This window comes from Bactrocera latifrons, unplaced genomic scaffold, assembly GCF_001853355.1.
Source record: "Bactrocera latifrons isolate USDA-ARS-PBARC rearing strain unplaced genomic scaffold, ASM185335v1 scaffold_28, whole genome shotgun sequence".
NCBI classification, from domain to species: domain Eukaryota; kingdom Metazoa; phylum Arthropoda; class Insecta; order Diptera; family Tephritidae; genus Bactrocera; species Bactrocera latifrons.
The window spans coordinates 1,551,808-1,573,745 of NW_017536407.1; the positions used below are offsets into that span (position 1 = coordinate 1,551,808).

At 33.7% G+C, this 21,938-nt stretch overlaps 1 protein-coding gene across 2 annotated transcripts in view; it reads right to left on the reverse strand.

Annotated features, from left to right (window-relative positions):
* Positions 1-21,938, reverse strand: part of LOC108970069 — a 176,006-nt gene that overhangs the window by 79,575 nt on the left and 74,493 nt on the right. For both annotated transcript variants that reach the window (XM_018935189.1, XM_018935188.1), the window contains exons 3-4: positions 17,593-17,729; positions 10,344-10,520 (exon numbers count right to left, since the gene is read on the reverse strand). In XM_018935189.1, coding sequence (XP_018790734.1) covers positions 10,344-10,520; positions 17,593-17,729 — 314 coding nt within the window. The remainder of the gene's footprint in view (positions 1-10,343; positions 10,521-17,592; positions 17,730-21,938) is intronic.

The window sequence follows — 21,938 nt, forward strand, 5'->3', positions numbered from 1 at the left end:
ATTTCAACTCTACTCGTCACCCTGATCACTTTGGTATATATAACCCTATATCTGACTCTTTTCGTTTTAGGACTTACAAACAACCGTTATGTGAACAAAACTATAACCCTCTCTTTAGCAACTTTGTTGCGAGAGTATAAAAATCACAATATATTTAAAATGTAATTAAAATTAGATAAAAATTAAAATAAAAAATGATATTAAAATTACATAAAAATTAAACTTTAATGAAAAAAATTAGAAAAAAAAACAATTGATTAGAATACAATTAACATACAGTTTAAAATTAAAATGAGATAAAAGTAGGGCTAAAATTACCGTACAAATCAAGGTTCAAATAATAGTAAAATAAAGTTATCTCTCCTAAGGGTTAAATAATTTGATTGAAAGGTATAAACTACAAGAAAGTGAAGCATTTAAAAACTTAGTTAAGTAATTAACAGAAAAATGTTCACAAACAAACGAAGAAAGAGAAATAATACTGAAATTATTCTTAAAATTTTTACACAAGTCCACATGTGGGCACGGCATAGACTAGTGCAGAAGCATACTCGATTAAATTAGTCAAAGCGCTGGGCATTTTTAACAAAGCATGAAGTTTTTTTTAATAATAGAAATATTCTAAACAAAAGTCGGATTCGAAAACTTTTTTCGGGAATTGATATATTTTTTACATTTTATTTCCAACTTAGGACTTTTTAAAGGAGACACATATAAGATTGATATCAGTCAAAACGCTTGATAGCATTATATTCTGGTTTAATTCTGGTAAATATTTTATTTTATTCTTTCATGTTCCAGTGGGCTTTTGTAAAATCTGATTATGCTGCTTGCCAATATAAGAAACACAAAAAAATTAAAGAAACTTAAAATCTCAAAGCACTCATGTTGTTCTCATCTGTTACAGACTTCAAAACATTTATTTCACATTCCAAAACACGGAATTCAATTTTAATAATTAATATCGTCAAATCTGTAAAGTTTAGACCGTATCAGTAACAGAATTGRCCAACCGAAAAGTTTCAATAATTATGATATTCAATGAGTACAATGAGAAACAAAACAACTTTAAATTTAATGCTTACACAAAACAAAACATAMGCTATAAATTGTCAAGGTATGTAGATTCAATAACTGCTGGCACGAATTTCAACATTAGTTTGATGTTACTCATACGCCCCGTAGCACCAAGCAGCAGCTATTGCTGGTATTGCTGGCCACAGCGCTGCTATTATGACACTATTATAGGACACATGCTTTTATAATTGTTTATATATTTCTGCATTTGCGGTTTGATTATACAAAATGCATCGTCGCTCAGCCAAAATTCGACCAATATAATTAATTATTGGCAAATGCACGGATACATGGAATAACTGCTGCAAATGATGAGAATGATTGAATTGAATATAGATTTGCTTTGTTGCAGCTTTYGAATGCACGGTTTTGATTTTATAGTTATTTAACACTTAATGTGTGAGTTTTGTAGCCAAACTATATACAGTTATATCGAAAGTACACACATATATACTTTGTTATTTAAATTTGATATATCTAAGCTTATATTTATTTTAGAAATTTTATGCTCAACAATACAAATACATATACAGATTAATTGTACACTCAAATTGACCGCTTTGCACTAGTCTTGCTTGTTATAAGTAAAAGTGATGTGCACAAATTCATTTCTGTGATTGTGAAATTTAAAAATTTTTATTAAAAATGTACATGTTTTGACTGAATTTTTCTAACAATTGGCTGCATTGAAGCTGTTGACTGTGATTTTGTGATTTATATTAAATTAAACTAAATTAAAATTAAATAAAAATAAATTTAATTAAAAAAATGGGATTTAGTTAAATTGAAATAAATTAAACTAAATTAAATTAAACAAAATTAAATTAAGTAAAATCTAATTAAATAATTAAATTAATTACTTAATTTAATAATTTATTTTATTTTAATTTAATTAAACTAATAAGTTAATAAATTAATTAGCTTAGTTCAATTAATTTAAATTAAATTAATTAAAATTTTTAAATTAAATTATAATATTTAAATTAAATTTATTATATTAAAATTAAATTAATTACTTAATTTAATAATTTATTTTATTTTAATTTAATTAAACTAATAAGTTAATAAATTAATTAGCTTAGTTCAATTAATTTAAATTAAATTAATTAAAGAAATGAAAAAACTAAAAGTAAAATAGAATAAAATGAAATAAAAATAAAAAAAAAAATACGTTGCATGAACATTATTCTCATTTATACCTTAGCTTTAAAAAAGTAAAATTTTGCAAGCACTTAATAACCGGATTATTTAGCAAAGACTCCTACCGGGTTAGTATGAACAAAAATGTCTATTAGTACTAATGAAAAGCGAAATTAATTATAAAAATCATATTTTTCTTAAGATAAATAATTTTTCTATTAAAGTAATTTATTTCTTATTTTTAAAAATATTATTTAGCGGAGACACCCACCATGTTAGTGCTAAACAAAGCGTTTATTAGCACTAATGAAGTGAGGGATTATTTAGCTCACATTTTTTATAAAGCAAGCTCTCTTGTCTTCATTAAAACATATTGATCTTTAATATCTAGATRTCAATTTCGGCAACTAAAAATAAACACGTGTATTGATAGACAAAAAAACCCGTAATTACTCTGACAAAGTAATCACTCTACTCAATTAGCCTGACATTTTTTCCGAGTAGGTCAATTKTAGAAATGTTCCTCTGGCAGCCAACTGGCTAACAAAGTGTGTCAACGAGGAAACATGAAAGGCACTTTCACTGCCGTTTATGGTCATAATGCTGACTTTAGTTTCTATGGAATGTTAYTGTTTCAGTGCAAACAGTTCAAATTATATAAACACTCCTTTTCGAAGAATAGTAAGAGAGCATAAAGTAATTGACAGCAGCTAATTCTGCTTTGACATCAGTAATTAACGGGAAAGTAGTTAAAATGGAAAATGGCGCGCTTAAGGAACGTGGATTTTATGCGAACGGTAAGTAGTTATATGACAATGCCTAATTATAAGAGCACATAATGGAGCTCGTTTCAGATATCAAATTCTTATGTAATAACTAAAGTGTGTRCTTTAAATTTATTTAACAAAAATTTAATAAAGCACGGTAACTTTTTGATTCACATTAATTGATGCGTTGATAGCATTTTGAAAAGTTTTTTGTCATCAGCTTGTTTGATAAGGTCAATAAATTAAAAAAAATAAGGTAACAAGCGGCTTTGTTTTGCATTTTCTTCGAAATCTATTAATTTTTTTTAGAATTTTTCWCATTGTTGAAAAATTTTAATTTTTAAGTTCTACAACTGGGTGAAAATATGTTTCTTCGTGAAACTTTCTTGCTTTATAATTAACTACCAAATGTAGGCAATAATTATTTGCGACACAAGAGAGCCGAACTGAAAACAAAACACAACCCAGTCGATAACTGCTATCACCGGCGGGCATAGCGAGTTTACTTGCTGCATCGCCAGCGGTCATACCTCTATTGTGAAGGAAGTAGTGCTACTGTCAAACTCATTTTGCAACATACATAGAGATGCCGGTGATTTTTAATCGCAAAAACAATATGTTACGTAATATCGTACACAACATGAATATGGATACAGGCAATGAAAATAAAATCGTATGCTAAAAAGATAATTGCAGTGCATAAGATTTATGCAATTCGAGTCAAAAATGCTTTCCGGACTATATCAACCGAGACTGCAGAAGTAGTAGCAGTATGCCGCATCTAGGGAGATGTAATCAAGCGATTATACGAGTATCAGYTGTCAACGCAGTATCGGGAAAGACAGAGGAGAGMAMCARGAGCRCCAAAATGTGGCAGCAGCGGTGGCATTCCTCAACCAAAGGGCACTTGGCCCACAGACTTTTACTGGACTCGTRRATAGACAGACGACATGTTGACCTGAATTTSCATCTRMCCCAAATACTAAATRAACATGGGTGYTTTAGAAGCTAGCTTTACAGATTCCACAACGATATTGGTCCGAGCTGTCCGAACATGTACCGAGTACATAGAAGGTTCTGATTTTATTGCAATCGTTTTTCGGCATAAACTTCCAGACTTCAAAGATTCAGACCTTCAAAGTTGAAAGTGCGACATTACGGAAAAAGAARCTTTTGTTATACGGTTAAAAACGAAATCGGCCTATATGAAACAAAACGAAAGACTTAACTGCAAGTCCAATKGCGATTGCGGCCGCAATTTGTACTTCGCAAACCAGACAGAACTGGGAGCTGCAGGCAAAAGCTCAGCTGTCCGCTGGAAGCGAAATAACGTTGGAGGCCAAGCGGTCGAAGTAAATTTGGCTTGATTGGGAACACCCAACAACATTCAAGGCGGTAGCGATGGCCAGCAAGGTAGTCAAGACGCATATAATAGGAATAAAGGTAAACCTGAAACTTTTGGATGCGTTTTTCTCATGACTAAAAAAAACCCGGGCACGAGAATGTTAACTTTCGACGGTGCAGGCTAGGTTGATAAGGTCAAAACTGAGATATTTAAATTTTTTAAAAAAGCTTCAATAAGCAAGATKAAATAAATAAAAACTTGAAAAATAGTGACAGCTTTTTCAATCTAAAAAATAAAAAATTTTAACTTTTAATAAATTTAATCACAAGTGATCTAATAATGATTTAAAAACGGTCAGAATTAAACTGTCTGTGGCTTATGAACAAATATTTGTATAATGAACTCGGCGGTTAAGTTCAGATTCAAACTTAAATGCCATTAAACTCGTATCTACAAAACAATACYAACAGAAAAAGCTTATTAGGCAAATTTAAGCATAAAATTGAAATCTCACAATCCAAATGTGCTTATTCAAAAACAAATAACAAATTAAGAGAACAAATTGAATAAATTAAAAGATTATCGATATATATGTATATATGTATATATGTAATAATATTAGAAATGTCTGCTAAATTTCGCTTTCAAGCATTATTGTTGTATAACTAAAATCAAATTTAATTTCCTTAATGCAGCCAATAACGCCAATAGCACGGACTTGCCACAYGCTAGTATCTGATTTTAACAATTCATTTTAATGCTAACCTATAAATTAATTACTTTACTTAGTCGCTATTTAATACAGTTATTTTGAAAATGCTGAAAGCTTTTAATGTATGTCGGTGTACCTGCACCTTTGWGGKTGTGGGTGTGKKTGTGTGTGTGAATGTGCGCTTTTATTACATTTGTGTAGGTATATTTATAACTCTATATTTAACTAAGTGCACCGCAATTATAATTAGTAACTCATTGGGGGATGGACAAAGGTACGGAAGTTAATGCATATGTACATATGTATGTGCAAACAGAAATGTATCTGTATGTATATATGTATAAGAGTGTGCGTTAATAACAAAAGAGTTGTTTTCGAATTTATGGTTAAATTTATTGACTTTTACTTTKCTTGTTTGTTGGTTTGCCTATAACTAGCTAACGGCTAAGGATTTACTTATTCGCTTAGGCGCTTGCTTGCCTGGTGTCTTTACTACTACACGTACGAACTAGTCAACTCATATGCGCATACACATATACATATATACATATATAGTATATGTATACATGCCCAACCACAATAATTGTTAATTGCTATTTACTTTCTATTTATCTACTTAATGTACGCCTGCATCTTCATTGCCTACTATGAAGTATTATTTGCATTATTTTTTGTTCGACACAATTGACACAGTGTGTCCGTCCATTTGCTTAATGTTGGGTTTGTTGTTGCTGATGACGACGTCGCTGTTGTTGTTGCGATGACAGTGTTAGCAGTTGACGTTGTTGCAGCAGGTGTTGTAGTTGCTGCTGTAGCTTTTGCCGTTTCAGCCGTTATTGCTGTTGTGACTGCTGGTTGTGTCGTTGTTATCACAACGGGGCATTGGCCCCTCACCAGACCCTAGGTTTCCTCTCAGAGATATTTCGGACGCGACATACAACAGAGCAAACTCATATTCTTGTAAATGAAGTTGTGACTGCTCTTCGCCGAGTCAAGCGCGGCGCTGCGTTCTTTATTGGCAGGCAAGAAAACAAGTTCGCAGTCAGGTAGGAAGAGAGAGAGAGAGAGAGAGAGAGAGAAAAGTAAGTAGATTTGCCATTTATTAAATTGCTGTGGTGAAAAGTGCGAAATGTGTTTTGGTTGGTGTGCCGATTGATGATGATGTCGAAATGGAAATTATATTGAAAMATATTTATATGCACGCACACAGCCACACACATATGTACATGTACAACACATAAATTTGCGTAAATATATTATTGGAAACTAAACTCCTCGTAAGTTAGCTTGATTTATTTTCCTATTCTGCTATTTGTGTTTATTTTGAATGCAAGAATATTTCTTGTGAAACGAAATTTTTGATGAAAATGAAATCCTGCAGTTTTCTGTATTTATTATTTGTTTTTAAAACAATTAATAACCTTAGTTGAAGTTGTTTCTGTGTATTTTTCATTTTCATAGAAATTTGCTTGCAAATGTATGTTTAGTAAAAACATATTTCAGATTATTGCAAAACAATTAAAAAATATTTTTATTGAAAAAAAGCAAAATATATATATTTTTTAAAATATATTTTTTCATATTGTTKCGCATTATTGCTTAAAATTTCTTGCCTTTTCAAATACTGTATATATTTTTTCTGAAAACATTTGTGATTTTTGTACGTATGACTCAACTAATGGTAATTAAGTGCTATATTTTCAGTAATTTTGGGATTTTGCCTTCATATTTTGTATAAYGGCTCGGTCACGTTGGCCAGAAAGTAAAAAAAATGCTAAGTTTGGTGGATATTATAATCTTTCACAAATACAAAATACTGCTTTAATAAGTTAATTCTGATCGGCCCACTTGTATGACGGCTATACGCTATAGTGATCCGAACTAAACATTTTCTTAGGAGACTGTATCGTTGCCTTAGATGATTTATGCCAAATGAAGATATATTTTCAAATAAAAAAATCGTGGCTTATATCCCAGCTATATGCTCTAGTGTTGCGATCTGGAGTATAATCCACCATTGTCTTAAGTAATATGGTATATATGAAATATTTTCCATACAAGGACTGGATTTGGATCCAAAAGTTTGTATGGTAGCCATATTCCGATCTAAACGACTTTTTCGTAGATTGTACCGTTATTTCAGACAATTATCCACGCCAAACTTCGGTAGATTTCTTGGCGMATAAAAAAGTTTTCTACACAAGAACTTGATTTTAATTGATCAATTTGTATGACAGTTGTCAGCTATAGTCATGTGATCTGAAATGTTTCTTCGTAGATTGCATCATTGCATTAGATATTAACCCCTGCCAAATTTTGTGAATATAACTCGTCAAATGAAATGAGGGTTCCACACAAGGACTTCATATTGTTTGTTCAGTTTGTATGGCAGCTAAATGTTATAGTGATGCGATTTTTTCGGAGACTGTATTGTTGTCTTAGACATTAACCCTTACCAAATTTTATCAAGAAATCTCGTTGAACAAAAAAGTTTTCTATAAATCAGCGATTCCGACAAACGAGAAATATTTTGCAAAGAAAAGAAAGAGTGCAAAGTTTTAGGTCGATATCTCGAAAAATGAGCGACTGTCAAAATCAAGAGCCCTTCTGTCTTCAACAGAATATCTGAATGATTTCTAAGTTTAGAGAGCAAAAATAAAAATTTCTGAAGAATTCCTGAATGATTTATGAGTTTAGAAGGCAGAAATATATTTGAAAAAAGTTTACTGTTAAAAGTGTGACATTGAAAATTTTTTTATAAACGCACTCTTTTTTGTATAAATTGGCGTTAAGCCCTTTTAAAGAAAGTTCAAATAAAAATTCAACATGCCGACCAAGCAATATTTTAGAGAAAATTGCTGCCACCAACCAAATTTAAGAACAAAGTTTTTCAATGATGGCATATCCAAATTGCATTTAYTAAATAAATAAACTCAACTTAATAAAAATGTTGACCTCAGCGCCAACTAATTTATGAGTTTTGTTTACAAAATTTTATAATAAGCCAACAAATACATCATATTCACCAAAAATCACCRAAACTCTAAACAAAATATTAAATTACAAAATTTAATTAATTCAAAAAGAATTAATGTTACTCAATTCTATACTGCAACTATCAGTGAATTACAGATATTAATTGCAGGGCAACAGGGCGTATGATTGATCTCTATTGCACTGTATAAATATAATCCAGAAATTACATATATCGAGAAGCGCATAAATTATTATATACCGGTATATATGTATATCTACCGTCATATATATTTTGTATAACTATATATTTACGTATATACTTTTATATATGTATGTTTACTGGCGTTATTAGATAATAATTCAATTATGCAGCTAAAACGCAATTATAATGCAGCTATTGTGCAAACGCAAATGTGGGCRTATAACAAACGTTTATGAGTTTAATCGCCACAATATGTGCGCAGTGTTTTTCCAGTCCAACACACACACATACCAAGTAATAGTAGTAATTTGAATTGTTGCACTGCTTGCACTGCCTGATGATTGATAGTTGATAACTGCTGTCTAGCAAAACTGGTATTTTCACAATTATGCACATCCATTATAACCAAAAATATTACWAACCAAAGGTATRAGCTTGTAAAKTTTTTGAAAGCATACTAATTACAGYAYAATGACCGAGAAGTGAACGTTCGAGAACGTTTTGGCTTAAGTTGTTTTCCGAATATGCGCGTAGATGCATAGTTGAGAACACTACCTGGTTTGTATATTTGTTTATTTTGATATTTATAGTATAGAAGCAATAATTGTTGATAATGTAGTTTTCTATAGATTTGCTGCAAAAACCTTCTGATTTGCTAATAATCAATACTGATGGGTGTGAAAGATGGCATAAGTTTTCAATTTTGCATACTCACACTAGATATGAGAATTTTGAATGAATATATGGAGAAACTGGCAAATCTTCATTTTTCCTTGATAAACAGCATTTGATCGAAATTTTGATTTTTTCGCGTGAATAACCGATTTTTATCTATTTATTAGTGTACATATGTATATGCTTCATAGACTCAAATAGTCTGACCAGTTTATAAAAATAACGCAGAGTACAAGAACCACTTTGATTTTAAAAGTACTCCGTCTAGCTTAAGTGCTAAGATCTTAGAAAAGCTCTGGGTGGTTCGAAGTTAAAACTATTTCAAATAATTTCAAAAAAGAGACGGAGAAACAGTTAGTACATCAAGCAAGAAGTACTTCTTCTAATGGTAATATGTAAGCTACTCTAAACTAAAAACAAAGGCAAGTTGACGCAAAACTAGAAATGCATTCCCAATAGCCGTGGAGCTAGGCATTAGTGCCTCAGCAGGCAACTCCGAACCATAGAAGGGAATGTAAAAACATGATTGGAACACACACTGGTCAAAGTCTAATGGCGCCAGCTACCAGTTCGAGAAGACTGCAGGAATTGTCATGAGCAAGGCACCAGCGAAATAATTCGAGGACTACACAGTGTGAGACATTCGAAGATGTATCGTTAGTGAGGCCACATAGTMTGTTGGAAATCGCGTCAAGCAGGGGGATTCTAAAAGATGACTGCTCTTCATCGACTTCTAAACTAAACTTCATGTGGTATCGCAACGTAACAAAASTGGTATATGCATGGCTCATAATTCATACCAGCCTAACATAAACTGTCTTAAAAATATTGTTTTTTAGAGCTTTCGGGTCAATATGATCCTACATCATAGTCGGCAATTCAATAAGTTTCTGAGGTTTTGAGGTTTCAAGGTTTTAGGGAAAGGCTTTAAGRAAAAAAATAATGATTGGCTACAAAGTTCTTACTTATTTAAACTGTACTATTGATAATTAATATAAGATTTCGAAATGCTTCAAGGAAAGTAACTAAGTTGCTTGTGTGTAACGCGAAAATGTGACTAATGAGAATATTTCTCTAAACATATCAGTCCATAAGGTACAAGTTTCAAGCCATTACAGGAAAACTTTACAGCAAAAAATATTCCCACCTACGCCATATACTCATAGATGATATTAATACAACTATGTATATATAAGCATAMCTCCACACACTAACTCTAACTGAGCCTTAAAATTGTGTACGATATCTCTACCATATTGCACAAATGATTTATACGCTCACCAAAGGAGTCAYAATGCTTCACATCAAACTCACACACACACATATGTATGAATGTGTAGCACAGAATAATTATTATGTCAGTATTAAGCATTATTAATGCAATTTGTTTGCATTATTTTAATGTGCTTGCTATGTAATTACATGTACAATAAGTGTAAGAGTACTCACCGAGATATGTGTCGTGCTGCGGCATGTACTCCTGCATTTCGGCCAGCAGCACAGCTATCTCCTGCGAATCCTTSGTAATGCTGCATAATTCCTCCTGATTGAAGTCGGGTGTTATTTGTTTGCAAAGCAGTATTTGACTGATGACATTGCCGAGATTCGAGGGCCCAGCACGGTTCTCTGTGAAAGGCAAGWGGCAGAGAGTGAGAGAGAGTGAGAGGCGCACAACCATACACGCAAGTAGTAATTAAAATATTATTTTGTTAAATGCATATTGTATGAGGTGCTTCAATGCGTAAATAAAATGAATATTAATGGCGCTATGTGATTGTAAGGAAGTGATTGTGTGTGTAAATTTAAATTATTTTGTTGCCATGGCGTATGAGTAATATTTTCATTGTGTTTATTTGTATTGTTTCACTATTTGCCAGCGCCGTGCTTGTTTACAAACGTGCTTTTCGCATTAATTGTGCAGCAAATAATGTGTTTTCGTAGTTGTTTCTGTTTGATTACAATTTTTTTTTAACCCGCTTGACAGCATATTAAATGTTAAACAGCAGTTATGTATTAAGTCAAAATTATTCAGCAAATATTAAATATGTTTACAATGGAAATCATTAGCAGTTGATTGCGATTCTATTTGATTATTGGGTAAAAATTTAATAATTTTTAATTTAAAAAAATATTTGGTAAGTGTTCTTATTAGCAAAGTGATACAGAGCGCAGAAGAGTTTGGTTTTTGTAACTGTCAAAACTGAAGGTGATACTATAGAAATAGAGTAAATAGTGTAGAGATAAATGGTAGGAGTATCAAATTTGATCCTGATACAGTTAAATATATGTAGTTGAATACAATCAAATCCAATTCGGATTGACAAAAATTTTTCGAAATTTTAATAACAATTTTTATTACTGCCATCCAAGTAGGCTTCGGAGTTAACAGAAGCTTTCCAACTTGCAATCATATTTTCCATACACATGCTCTAAGCCTCGGCTAGGCTGATTTCAGGCCTTGTACTGAATTTTGGTGTTTTTGGTTCTGGCTCACTTTTGGAGCGAAATTTGCTAGATTGTTGTTGGTCAGTTTCACTTTCATATTTAAAAACCTACATGTCGTCACCAATGTATAAGTGCCCAGCTACGTTGCCAAACATGTCATTTACGACCTTTAGTCTCAAAGTCGTTTTGCAAAATATTTAGATATCATGATAGCAGCCTACCACTGACACTCTTCATACAAAAAATATTAACCAAAATGTTTTAAGATGACCCATAATAGATATTGAGATCTAATATTTCTCTAACTTTTTCGACGTTATTGTCATTATCAGTTATGGATTGCCTCTCATTAGGTAAGTTTTCGATTATCCCACGACTTTCCTACAATACTTCGTGCCATTGAAATATTCGGTAGTTGGACGAGTCGTATTTCCAATCGAACTTCAACTTTTTTTTTATATTTATAAGAACAAATAAATAAACAAATTTATTTTAATTTTTTTTTTGTTAAATCAAGCTTAAGCTRGAGAACATCTATTGACAAAATGCGAAAAGACTTTTTTGATACTTGTGTTCGTGATAGACTTCAGAGCCGTAATTTTATTRGAAACAAAAAATTCCAACTCGTTGTTAATTTTTTTCCATTTTCATTTCTTTTCGTCTGGTGAAGAGAAATTTGCTGAACACATACTAATTGACATATAGAGAGATCAAACTTCATACGAATATATAAAGGGTATCCATATAGAAAAAAATTTACGTAATTATCGGTTCGGATTCATTTTTGGATCTGGGGATATTTGTCTGTATTTTCATTAGCCCATCTATCGRTCCAGACAAGAGAAAATTAAGGTAACAACTTGAAGGTTCTGATCTGCAAATGTACTCCCTGATATGAAGATGTGTTCGTAGTGGCGCATGGGCGGATTTGGACCTCCTTGGAATCGAAATTTCAAAAATTTCATACATTTTTGCAGTACTCCATACCTGGTGGCTTTAAAATTTATTAACTAATTTTTTACCATTTGTGAATGGGAACAGTCACATCTTGTTGGCTCTGGTACTTGATTTAAATATTGAATGACGAAAGACTCATAGAGCATTTAAATTTATGTTATATGGAAGTAGACGGACAAACACCAGATCGAAATAATGTTATGTGTCAAATTTGGTTCTAATCTGYCGAGTAGTTGCTAAGATTTCGAAGATCGTCGAAAATATTGTCCAGTTAGCTCATAAACATCATCAAAACTTACTACGTTGACACAGTCTTACACAACAAACAGCTATCAGACCCAATTTATCCGAAAATTGTCGTAACGCAGGGCTAACGTATGTTACTTATATTAACCTTCCTTATTGTTTAGGAAGATGTATTGAAGAAGAGTTATTATGTCTTGAAAATTTCTGGAACATCTCGAAAAACTGCGTTACGCGGATGATATTACTCTCACGGCAGTAAAAAATCAGACTTGTAGAGGTATCTAAATAAGGTTTGCCGAGTATTATGGCGTGGTTGGAATAAAACTCAATGTGGACTAAACCGAATTTGTCTCTAATAACAATGACATCGAATGTGAACAAAGAGATGTCGCAGAAAACAGAATTCTGTTAAGACATTGTCACCCTCAGTAATAAAGCGCGTTGTACATTTGAACAATTAGCTTGCCCAAAAAGCTTTACGAACTTCAGTAGGGCTCCAACTATCGATGCCGCAACGATTCGCATGTATCCGGGTATGTCTGTCGGGTGCAATGCGCACTAGTCCGACGGCAGCATTTGAAGTCATGCTTGAACTTACACCACTTCATCTACTGATCGGTTAGGCAGCCAAATAAACACTTCCAAAAATGACAGCAGAATGGTGTGGCAGACATAAGGTAATATTATTCCAGCGGATGAAAGAGTTAAGTGGGACAATACCATTGGCCTTTCTCCTAAGGACAGCATTAGCAAAAGTATTAGCTTCACTAATAAGTCCAAAGCTACTCTTGGCAGCAAGGCTGAATGGAATAATTTCACTCTCGAGCCATTGCTTAGGGATAGTGCAATGAAGTGATACAGTGACAGTTCAAAAACGTCATAGGGAATCGGTGCAGGGGTCACAGGAACACGCACCAAACTCGCTTTCATTTTAGCCCTACGCTACAACCGTAACCGAAGGAACTACTATATAGTGTTTCGATAATTTTCGGATTGAGAATATAAAAACATATCACAGGATGACAGTTCTGGATAAAGCTAGACCAAATTGTATGAAATGAAAAGAAAAAGACAAAATGTAGTCYCCCTGTAATATCTTTACTACATGAATACTCTTAAGTCTGCCTTATTTGAGCCAGAGAAACTAATTGATAACTATTTATCTTTTTTGAGATTTGTAGCAAATTTATAGAATTTGCTTGTTGAATGCTCATTAAGACAGAAAGCTATATGTACAGTATTAAGGGCTATAACAGAGGAATTCATTATAAAATTGGCGTTTTTTGTGATTTTTTTCTAAAAAAAAAAAGTTCCGCAACTGCTGACATGATTCTGATTAAATGCAAAAATCAAAAAGTTTATTAAAGCTGAAGATATTTCCTATACAATGACCTATGATTTTTGAAAGATATCAAATTTAACAAAATGACGTAGTTCCGGAAAAAGAGTCTTAGTTAGAGTCTTTTAGGTGAGAAAATTGTGTTTTTTTTTAGTGCCAAATTGGAAATTTTCAACCAATCAAAAATATCGTAGATTTATTTACTATACCATGGTAAATATAGTCAAGAACACTCAGTTTCACTTCGGTCAATTTCAMGTTGAGCTATGATGTCAGCAATTTGGATGTCGYTTCGAGAAAAATGCGTTTAAAGTTTTAACTGTCCGATGTATACCTTTGAGSGGTCGCTTTTTAGAATGATGCCATTCAAAAAYTATTCAAGATAAGACCTTGCCGATTTCACTATAGAATTTTTGAAAGTTTAATGCTGGTATATCCCTTCAAATTTAGAAAATATTCTYCTACGATAACACGTGATTCCATTGCAATTATAATCCAGTGACAAACGAAACTGCACACTAAGCGGTGCTTCTAATGAAAACTTCAGTTCACATATAAATTTTCGAAATAATCTTCCAAACTTTACTATCAGTTTACCAATATTTTCACTTGACGCCACAAAATGCCATCGTTAATGCAAAACCGCATGAAATTCAACACTTTTGCACTTCTGAGCGAATACTCGTACAGCAACCAATAATTGTAAATACTTTGCTCGAGAGATATCCACTCAAATCTAACCAAAATTGAATTTTTACGAGCCAACATTTGCCAACTATGCAAAGAGCGCTGCACAAAAATCCAAATTGTTSCAAGTAAYTCGRTTGTGTGTGCATATTTGAGTRCGCGCGCGTGTGAGTGTGTGTGTGTAGTTGTGCTGAAATAGTTTCGGCATTAAATGTAGCAAAATAAGTTTACGCGAATGCAATCTGTGCGCGTGCAAAGCATTTAAATGGCAAGAAAAGTAAAGTTTTCAACGCCACTGCACACGCATACACACACAGTGCGTTACTTGCAAACGACTGCATGTGAATGTGTGTGTGTGTGGCAGTGCACAGTTAACTTAAAATGAGCATCGTTGGAATATGGCGCTGAGTGTATTATATTGCTTGGCGCGCAGCGAGCGCGAGCGCGGGCGAGGAGGACGCACTGCGCAATGAACTTGAAGCAGTTTACTATAATGCTTGCAGCGCGACAASCAATTCAACTAAATAGCAAGTCGGRGGATACTCACAGCCACATTCGCAGCTAGGCATACCCATGCACCGATTCGAATGGTAAACAAACGTTTTTGACACGAGGTCAGTTGGCTGCGACGGTGACTTTTTGAATAGAATACAGTTTTTGAAAAAAAAAAAAAATCGAACAAAACTATGTCACGTGTTTTTCAAATTGCGCTAAAAAAATTTTAAATTTTCTCATTGTAATCGGCGAYCTAGTTGTGCCATTAATTAGAACCAAGAATTGTGCTCAGAGAAATGGAGTAAAGGTTGAGTACTGAAATTTCCTTTTGTTAAGCCTTCTGTGCACCAGAAAYATGGGATTTCATCAGCTGTAAACAGATCACCCTTTGGACGGATTTAGGTAGTTAGAGTGGCTGTCTGATGATGCTCCAAGGCCTTAAGAAGGTCTATTGTGAAAACACCGGAACTAAGATCCTCTCACTCCACTGTCTTTTCTCTGAGCAAGCCCATGCTTCGGTTGTAGTTTCTCAGTATAAAAGTCTTATCTGTGCAACATCCGAAAATGTCTTCAAGAGGTCTTGAAAAGCCTTGAATTCGCAGAGCTGGCTATTTCTGGCTATTTCTCTGCGAATTCAAGGCTTTTCAGGACCTCACAGACATAAAAATTTATTCTTTTCCGAAGTCTCATTTCAGAGTAGTGCTTGCTCGGGCTAGTTCATCTGCTTCTCCGGGGATACCATTTAGTTCTGGAACCCATTGATGGTTTATAATGAAATAGGCTGAAAGATCCACAAAAAAATCAAAGCATTCTTTCACTAACTCTRACGAAACCCTAAGATAATTTAGTTCATTAATTTCAGAGCTAGTCTATCCTTATATATAAATATGTTCCTGGTTGTGAGCGCATTCCTCATTAGTAGAATAAGGTATTATTTAATTTATRTGATCTTCGCTTTGAAGACACTGCAGCGGTCTGGTAGATGGAAGGCGAATTTGATATTTTATTTTTCTGAAAATACAACACTTCTCATTCCYTTATTTAGTCTAGATCGATCCGTATAGATGCCTATCTCTGAGTGCCTACACTTCCTGACTTTTTCCCACTGAGAAGCAATGTTTTAACTAATCCTTTCTTCGTGGAAATTATCGCTTATATATTCCAAACAATATTATATACAAACTAGAATCGATTTCATGTGCTCTTCTGCCTTCTTTAACACCAAAAAACCTGCTCGAAACTATCTCTATTGTACGAGACCCGGAAATTCCCATTAACGTGTAAAGTATTATTAGCTTATGTCCAATCGTGAAATACAGGGATATCCGCCCAGCCTCTGTTGACTATTTATTTAACTGTGTATTGTGCCAGAAGGCTGGGGGGAAGATGTTTYCAAGTTTAAATCTTAATTTATATAYATCTCTGAAAGTATTCWTTTTTCAGCCCTTATAATTKKTTTTGTTAGTTCTCTCGATATTTGTATTTATTTTCCCATAAGTTCTACATTTGATTTCGTGACTCTTATCTTTCTCTCGCGACTATTAAACCACTGTCGAGAGGTTTATATTCTCTCTGCAAGGTTTCGCGAACCCAAAGCAAACGTACGATGTTTGTTGCTAAGAAAGATACAATTTTTGCAAAAATTTGAATTTTGAAATTAATCAAAGTTAAAGATCGAACTCGAAACTAGTACCAACACTTTTATCTTACCATTTTACGTTTTTGGTAACTTATTTCGATCTTTTCGCTCCAGTTCATGTGGCAATTAGCAAAAAATGCGTTATGGAAGTTGTTCACTCTTTGCGGTGAAAATGTTGTAAATTCCTTATTTCATGCAACGTGAAATAATTGTTTCCAAAGAAAAAACCCCACTTTGCAAAGTAATAACCCTAAAGCAGTTGCACATTGCGCTTAGCTAGTGTGAAATAAGTAAAAACGCTTGCAWTGGCAAAAACACTTCAAATAACAAGTTGAAATGAGATCTCCGATTCACACTATCGTAATAATTGTATGCTGCAYGATGTGTTGCTGTAATTCAAGCGCCCGCTTTCAATGAAAAATGTTGCTGCTTTTCTTGTTTTTTGTTTTTGTTTTTGTCTTTTCAATGCAAAGAGCTGACCAAATTTCACAAGAATTTTTCATTTCTCCTAATGTGCAACCAGAAGGCATGTGTGGATGAAAGTTTGCATGACTTTGAGTGCGTGTGTGTGTATTTTTTGTGTGTGTGTCTATATGTGGGGGGAGTGTGTGTGAAAGTGGAGCTTCAATTGCTGTCAGCGGTAATAAAAGTAAGCACCGAAAGCGTTTGAGATTTCCGCTGACAGCTATAAAACTGGCAAAAGGAAAGCAGAGTATAACCACAAAAGTAGGTGTTAAGCAAAGTTTCGATGCGCTTTGAGACAACTACGCAGACATATCCTCATATGAGGTGTGAACTGTGGATAAGCGCAACTTGACGTATGCAATTGCAAAGCTTGTGTGTGTGTGCTGCGTGTTTGTGTATGTTGTTGTATTCACGTAACCACTTACCATAATAACCGGACATGTCCATTGGCACCACCTGTATGAGGCGATAACTTTTTATTAGTTCGTGTAGGAAACGTTGCGCCAGATAGAAGAGCAGCACAAGATGTGGATTATCGGTGAGCACGCCTTCGCTGACAGCGCTATGTGGAGAAGAGGTAGAAAAGGAGAGGGAGAAAAAGGAAAATATTACTTTAAAATTCAGGCTTTAGATATATTTTATGTATCATAGAAATTGTACAAATTTTTGGAATACGGATAYAAAATATATGTATACTTGTATATTTAACTATTTGAACAAATGGCTGCATTAAATCCTTATATGGGCCTAATATACCTTAATGAAATTTTATTTTTAACAGAGATTGCTATATCTCGCTCGCGCGTTGTATTTTTTCTCTTGAGAATTTTATATTTGATTTTTCTGGTTTCTCACAAGTTCTACATTTTTTTGTGAGTCTTATATTTTCAAGTTTTAATTTTTTTCAAGAATTTTATATTTATTTTTGAAAGTTTATGTTTCTTTTCGCTATTTTTAATTTTGGCTCGCGATCTTTATATTTTTCTCACGAGTTTTATAATTTCTCTTGAGTGTTATATTGTATTTTCGTTCTCTAGTTGTATATCAGGCCTAACCAGTTTCATATTGGGTAGTCTAAAAAATATATTCGTATTTTTAATGAGACTTTAATTAATTAATTAATTAATTTTTTTTATACCTATAATGAACTTAAATGGATCCAATATGTACCATTTTAGTCGACTACTGTCCGCCTTTTCTCAGGGCAAAGCTGCGACAAGTAATTTTCACGGTCTTCCCTTGAAGCCAACTTAACTCCATTAAGGGAGTTCTACATTGATCGAAACAAATGGTAGTCCAATAKTGCATGGGCAGGGATATATGGCTGATGATATACTGTTGATGACAGTAGTTGACAGTAAAATGTAAAATCAATCGTTTGTTAACGCTGGAGCAGCTTGAAGTGGATAATTCCTTTCCGATCCCGGCAACCACTCAGCATAACCTTTCGACGCGTTAATTCTGACTTTGCGTCCATTTGTTGAGCTTGGACCATGATCCTTTTCGCACATTATTGTCGTATTTGATTCACTTTCCGTCTGAAATGGTTCGATTTCATTTCGTTTCAACAAAGAATCGCAGATGTCAATCCAGTTTATAATACTTTTTCACAGGCAATTCATGTGGTATCCAAATATCGAGCTTCTCTTTTTAGTCAGCCTTTGTAAATGGTTCAAAACCGTTTGATGATGATGATCCTTAGCGATGTCATGGCAGCTTATGTAATGGTTCTGATCAATCCTTTTCATCATTTCATCGACGTGTTTAACAAAAGTGTATTTTACACAACAACATTTCCAGAACTGAAGCGTGCGAACCATTGTTTTGCTACACAAACTGATACAGCACCTGCAGCAGCATCTTTTGACAAAATACGAAAGACTTTTTCGACTACCCAAAATTAAATTATGCGAGTTGTATTATTTTTATATGTCTCCTGCAATTTTTATGTTTTCTCTGGAAAGCTTTATATTTTTTCTCGTGATTTTTTTATTTYCTCTCGCAAGTTTTATATTTCTTGAGTGTTTTATATTTTTCTCGCCAACTTTATGTTAGCTCTCTGAGGTTTTGTATTTTTGTCGATATTTTCAAATTGGTTTCGCCAGTATTATTATTTTTCCATACTTAATATTTTTCCTATTGGACCCTATAAATTAAAACTGCGTAGTTAGATATTTTAAACTCTAAACCACTTTAATATTAAATTGAACACCACAACCCTTTCACAACATCKTCCAATAACGCTGCGTTTTGGTATTTATGCCAACATATAATAATTAATTGTTGTAACTCGGCGTTGAGTGAGGATGAACATTACCAGGGCAAAATCGCGAAGAGAGTGAGTAGCGGAATTGATTGCTCCATCAGCGCAAAGATGAAAARCAAAGAAGCAATATAATAAATGAGAAAAAATAATAAATAACGAGAACAAGGTACAAAAAACCAATTAGCAGGGAGTACAGTATAGTGAGGAAGAATAAACACATTTTGTAAACAATCTCTTTGAAAGCATTACGCGCGACCTTCGACAATCAATATTATACTCAGGAAAGGGTTTTATGGAAACTTATAGAGTAACAGAGTACAGTAACTACTTGAGTTAARCCAGATCGACCGAGTGGTTAAACACTTTATGAGTATGTATGTAATTTGGTGAGAGCTGGTTAGAGCATTTAGAGTTAGAGAGTGCGAAAGGGGAAGGATGTGGTTTTGTTTAGAGTTTCAACGAACTTGATGGTGCGAAATCGGTCATAAGAGAATTTTTTTTAGTCATTGTTTTTGTTGTTGTAGCGGCAGAAAACATTTCAGAGGAAATTTCGAGCCATGGTGCTAAGTTGACAGTCCGTGGAAACGTCATCTTTTTTCTTTCTATCTGCTGAGTTATATTAGAACTAGCTAGTTGATCTCTATGATATGCACGACAACATCGTTCAATCTATTTTTAAAAGATAATTTATATCTATTTGCATACGTTCTTAAAAGCTAAGAAGTTACGAAACTATGCTACTCATCTTTATATTTTACATTTTTAGATTTAGATAGAGAGCAGACGAAAGAGAAACCTGAATATGCGTGGTTCCGACATTTCTGCCTTCACTATTCAYCGAGAAATGGAACTAAAAACTAGCGTAGCTTGACCTAATAACGTTACGAATATTTGCTGTTTATGCTCGATGCCGTTATAATACCTTATTGTACTAGCAGCCTCAATGTAACCAAAAGTGAAATTAATACTACGGTACAAGAGTATAACACGAAATACCCCAATTATGCACATACACAAAMAGACACACATACATACACATTTTAACTTGCAACTACCACGAAAACTCATTTCACGCACACAAACGCGCTCATACAAAGAAATTCCACAAGAACCCAATAAGATATTCATAATATCGCTCGTAAAGCAATCAAAAGTTGTGGATTTGTAAACAAATGAAATTTTCGCAAGCCACTCAAAAACATACAAACACGATATACATACATAAAATATACATATATGTACACACATAAAATATATATACAAAAKCACCAGAAAACAATATACAAGCGCACATACAAACTATACTTGTATGCGGCATAACGGCATATTGCACTTGTAAAACGGTACATTAATTTTTTATTTTCACACCGATTTGCCGCCAACACATATGCCCAACACATACCATATACCGTTCGTATATATTTTGTGTAATTTTTTCATCATTTTTTGTCTTCTGCTTCATTTCATGCTCGTCCTTGCTGATGCCTTCCGCGTCTCCCGCATTGAGGCATACAAATTGCAAATTAATCTCTTTTTTGCTCGCCGCCACAACGAGCGCTTCTTGAGGCGACCCACTGCCAGCTCGGCTTCCTACAGGCGCACACACACACAGCAATCGACTAAAGTTTTATACAATTTTTCCTTAGCGCCCATACGACTTTCTGTCCTCTTTGCCTTTCCGATTTTGGTTAAATTTTTTTCATCTTCTGCTTTGGCTGAAATTAAATCAGTGCATTTACTTGGCCGCGCAGTACAGGAATTTGTGTAGTGGCGTTGTCGCTGCTTAGCATCAGGTAAAATTGGACGATTTTCCCAAGGCCAGCAGTTTGGTTCTGTTATGCATTCCACGCCTGGGAGTTAAGCCACAAACATAAAAGTTGAAGTGGTTTATAGTGTGAGTGTATACAGTTAATTAGTAAGTAAGTATTCGCTGTAATAGGATCAATGCTGTGGAAATTTATGAGCTTCAAGGAAAATGTTTTAGTGTTGCTGTGACTTATAAACACTTATGTGCGATATGTTATGGCACGTGTTCGACGATAAATTGCATTCCTTTATGCCAGGTGAGAATATAATAGACTCTTTGAAGTATTGAATTGAATTCCGATTTAATATTTATGAAGTGTATGCAATTTCTCTGATATTTATACACTGAACAGAGTAAATTAAGGTTGCTACAAAATTTGTAAGATTAGGCGGAAATGTCTGATGATATCCTATAAAAAAATAAAAAAATAGCAATAAATGATCAGCATGGCGAAATCGACTCACTTTGGATTATGGCACTTTTCGGTCGTTTGCTTCGAAATATATTCAAGGTTTGTGAATTTTTTTCAAAAATAATAATTTTATTGAGCTGTAAGAACCGGAAAATTCTTTTGGAAATAGAGTATGAAAACCGTGGCAAGCCTTTGCCCAATAAAAAATTTTTAATTATTTTCAAAGACTTGTGATACAAAGCAATGATCGGCCCRGGACACAGCCATTTTCTCTATATATAATATA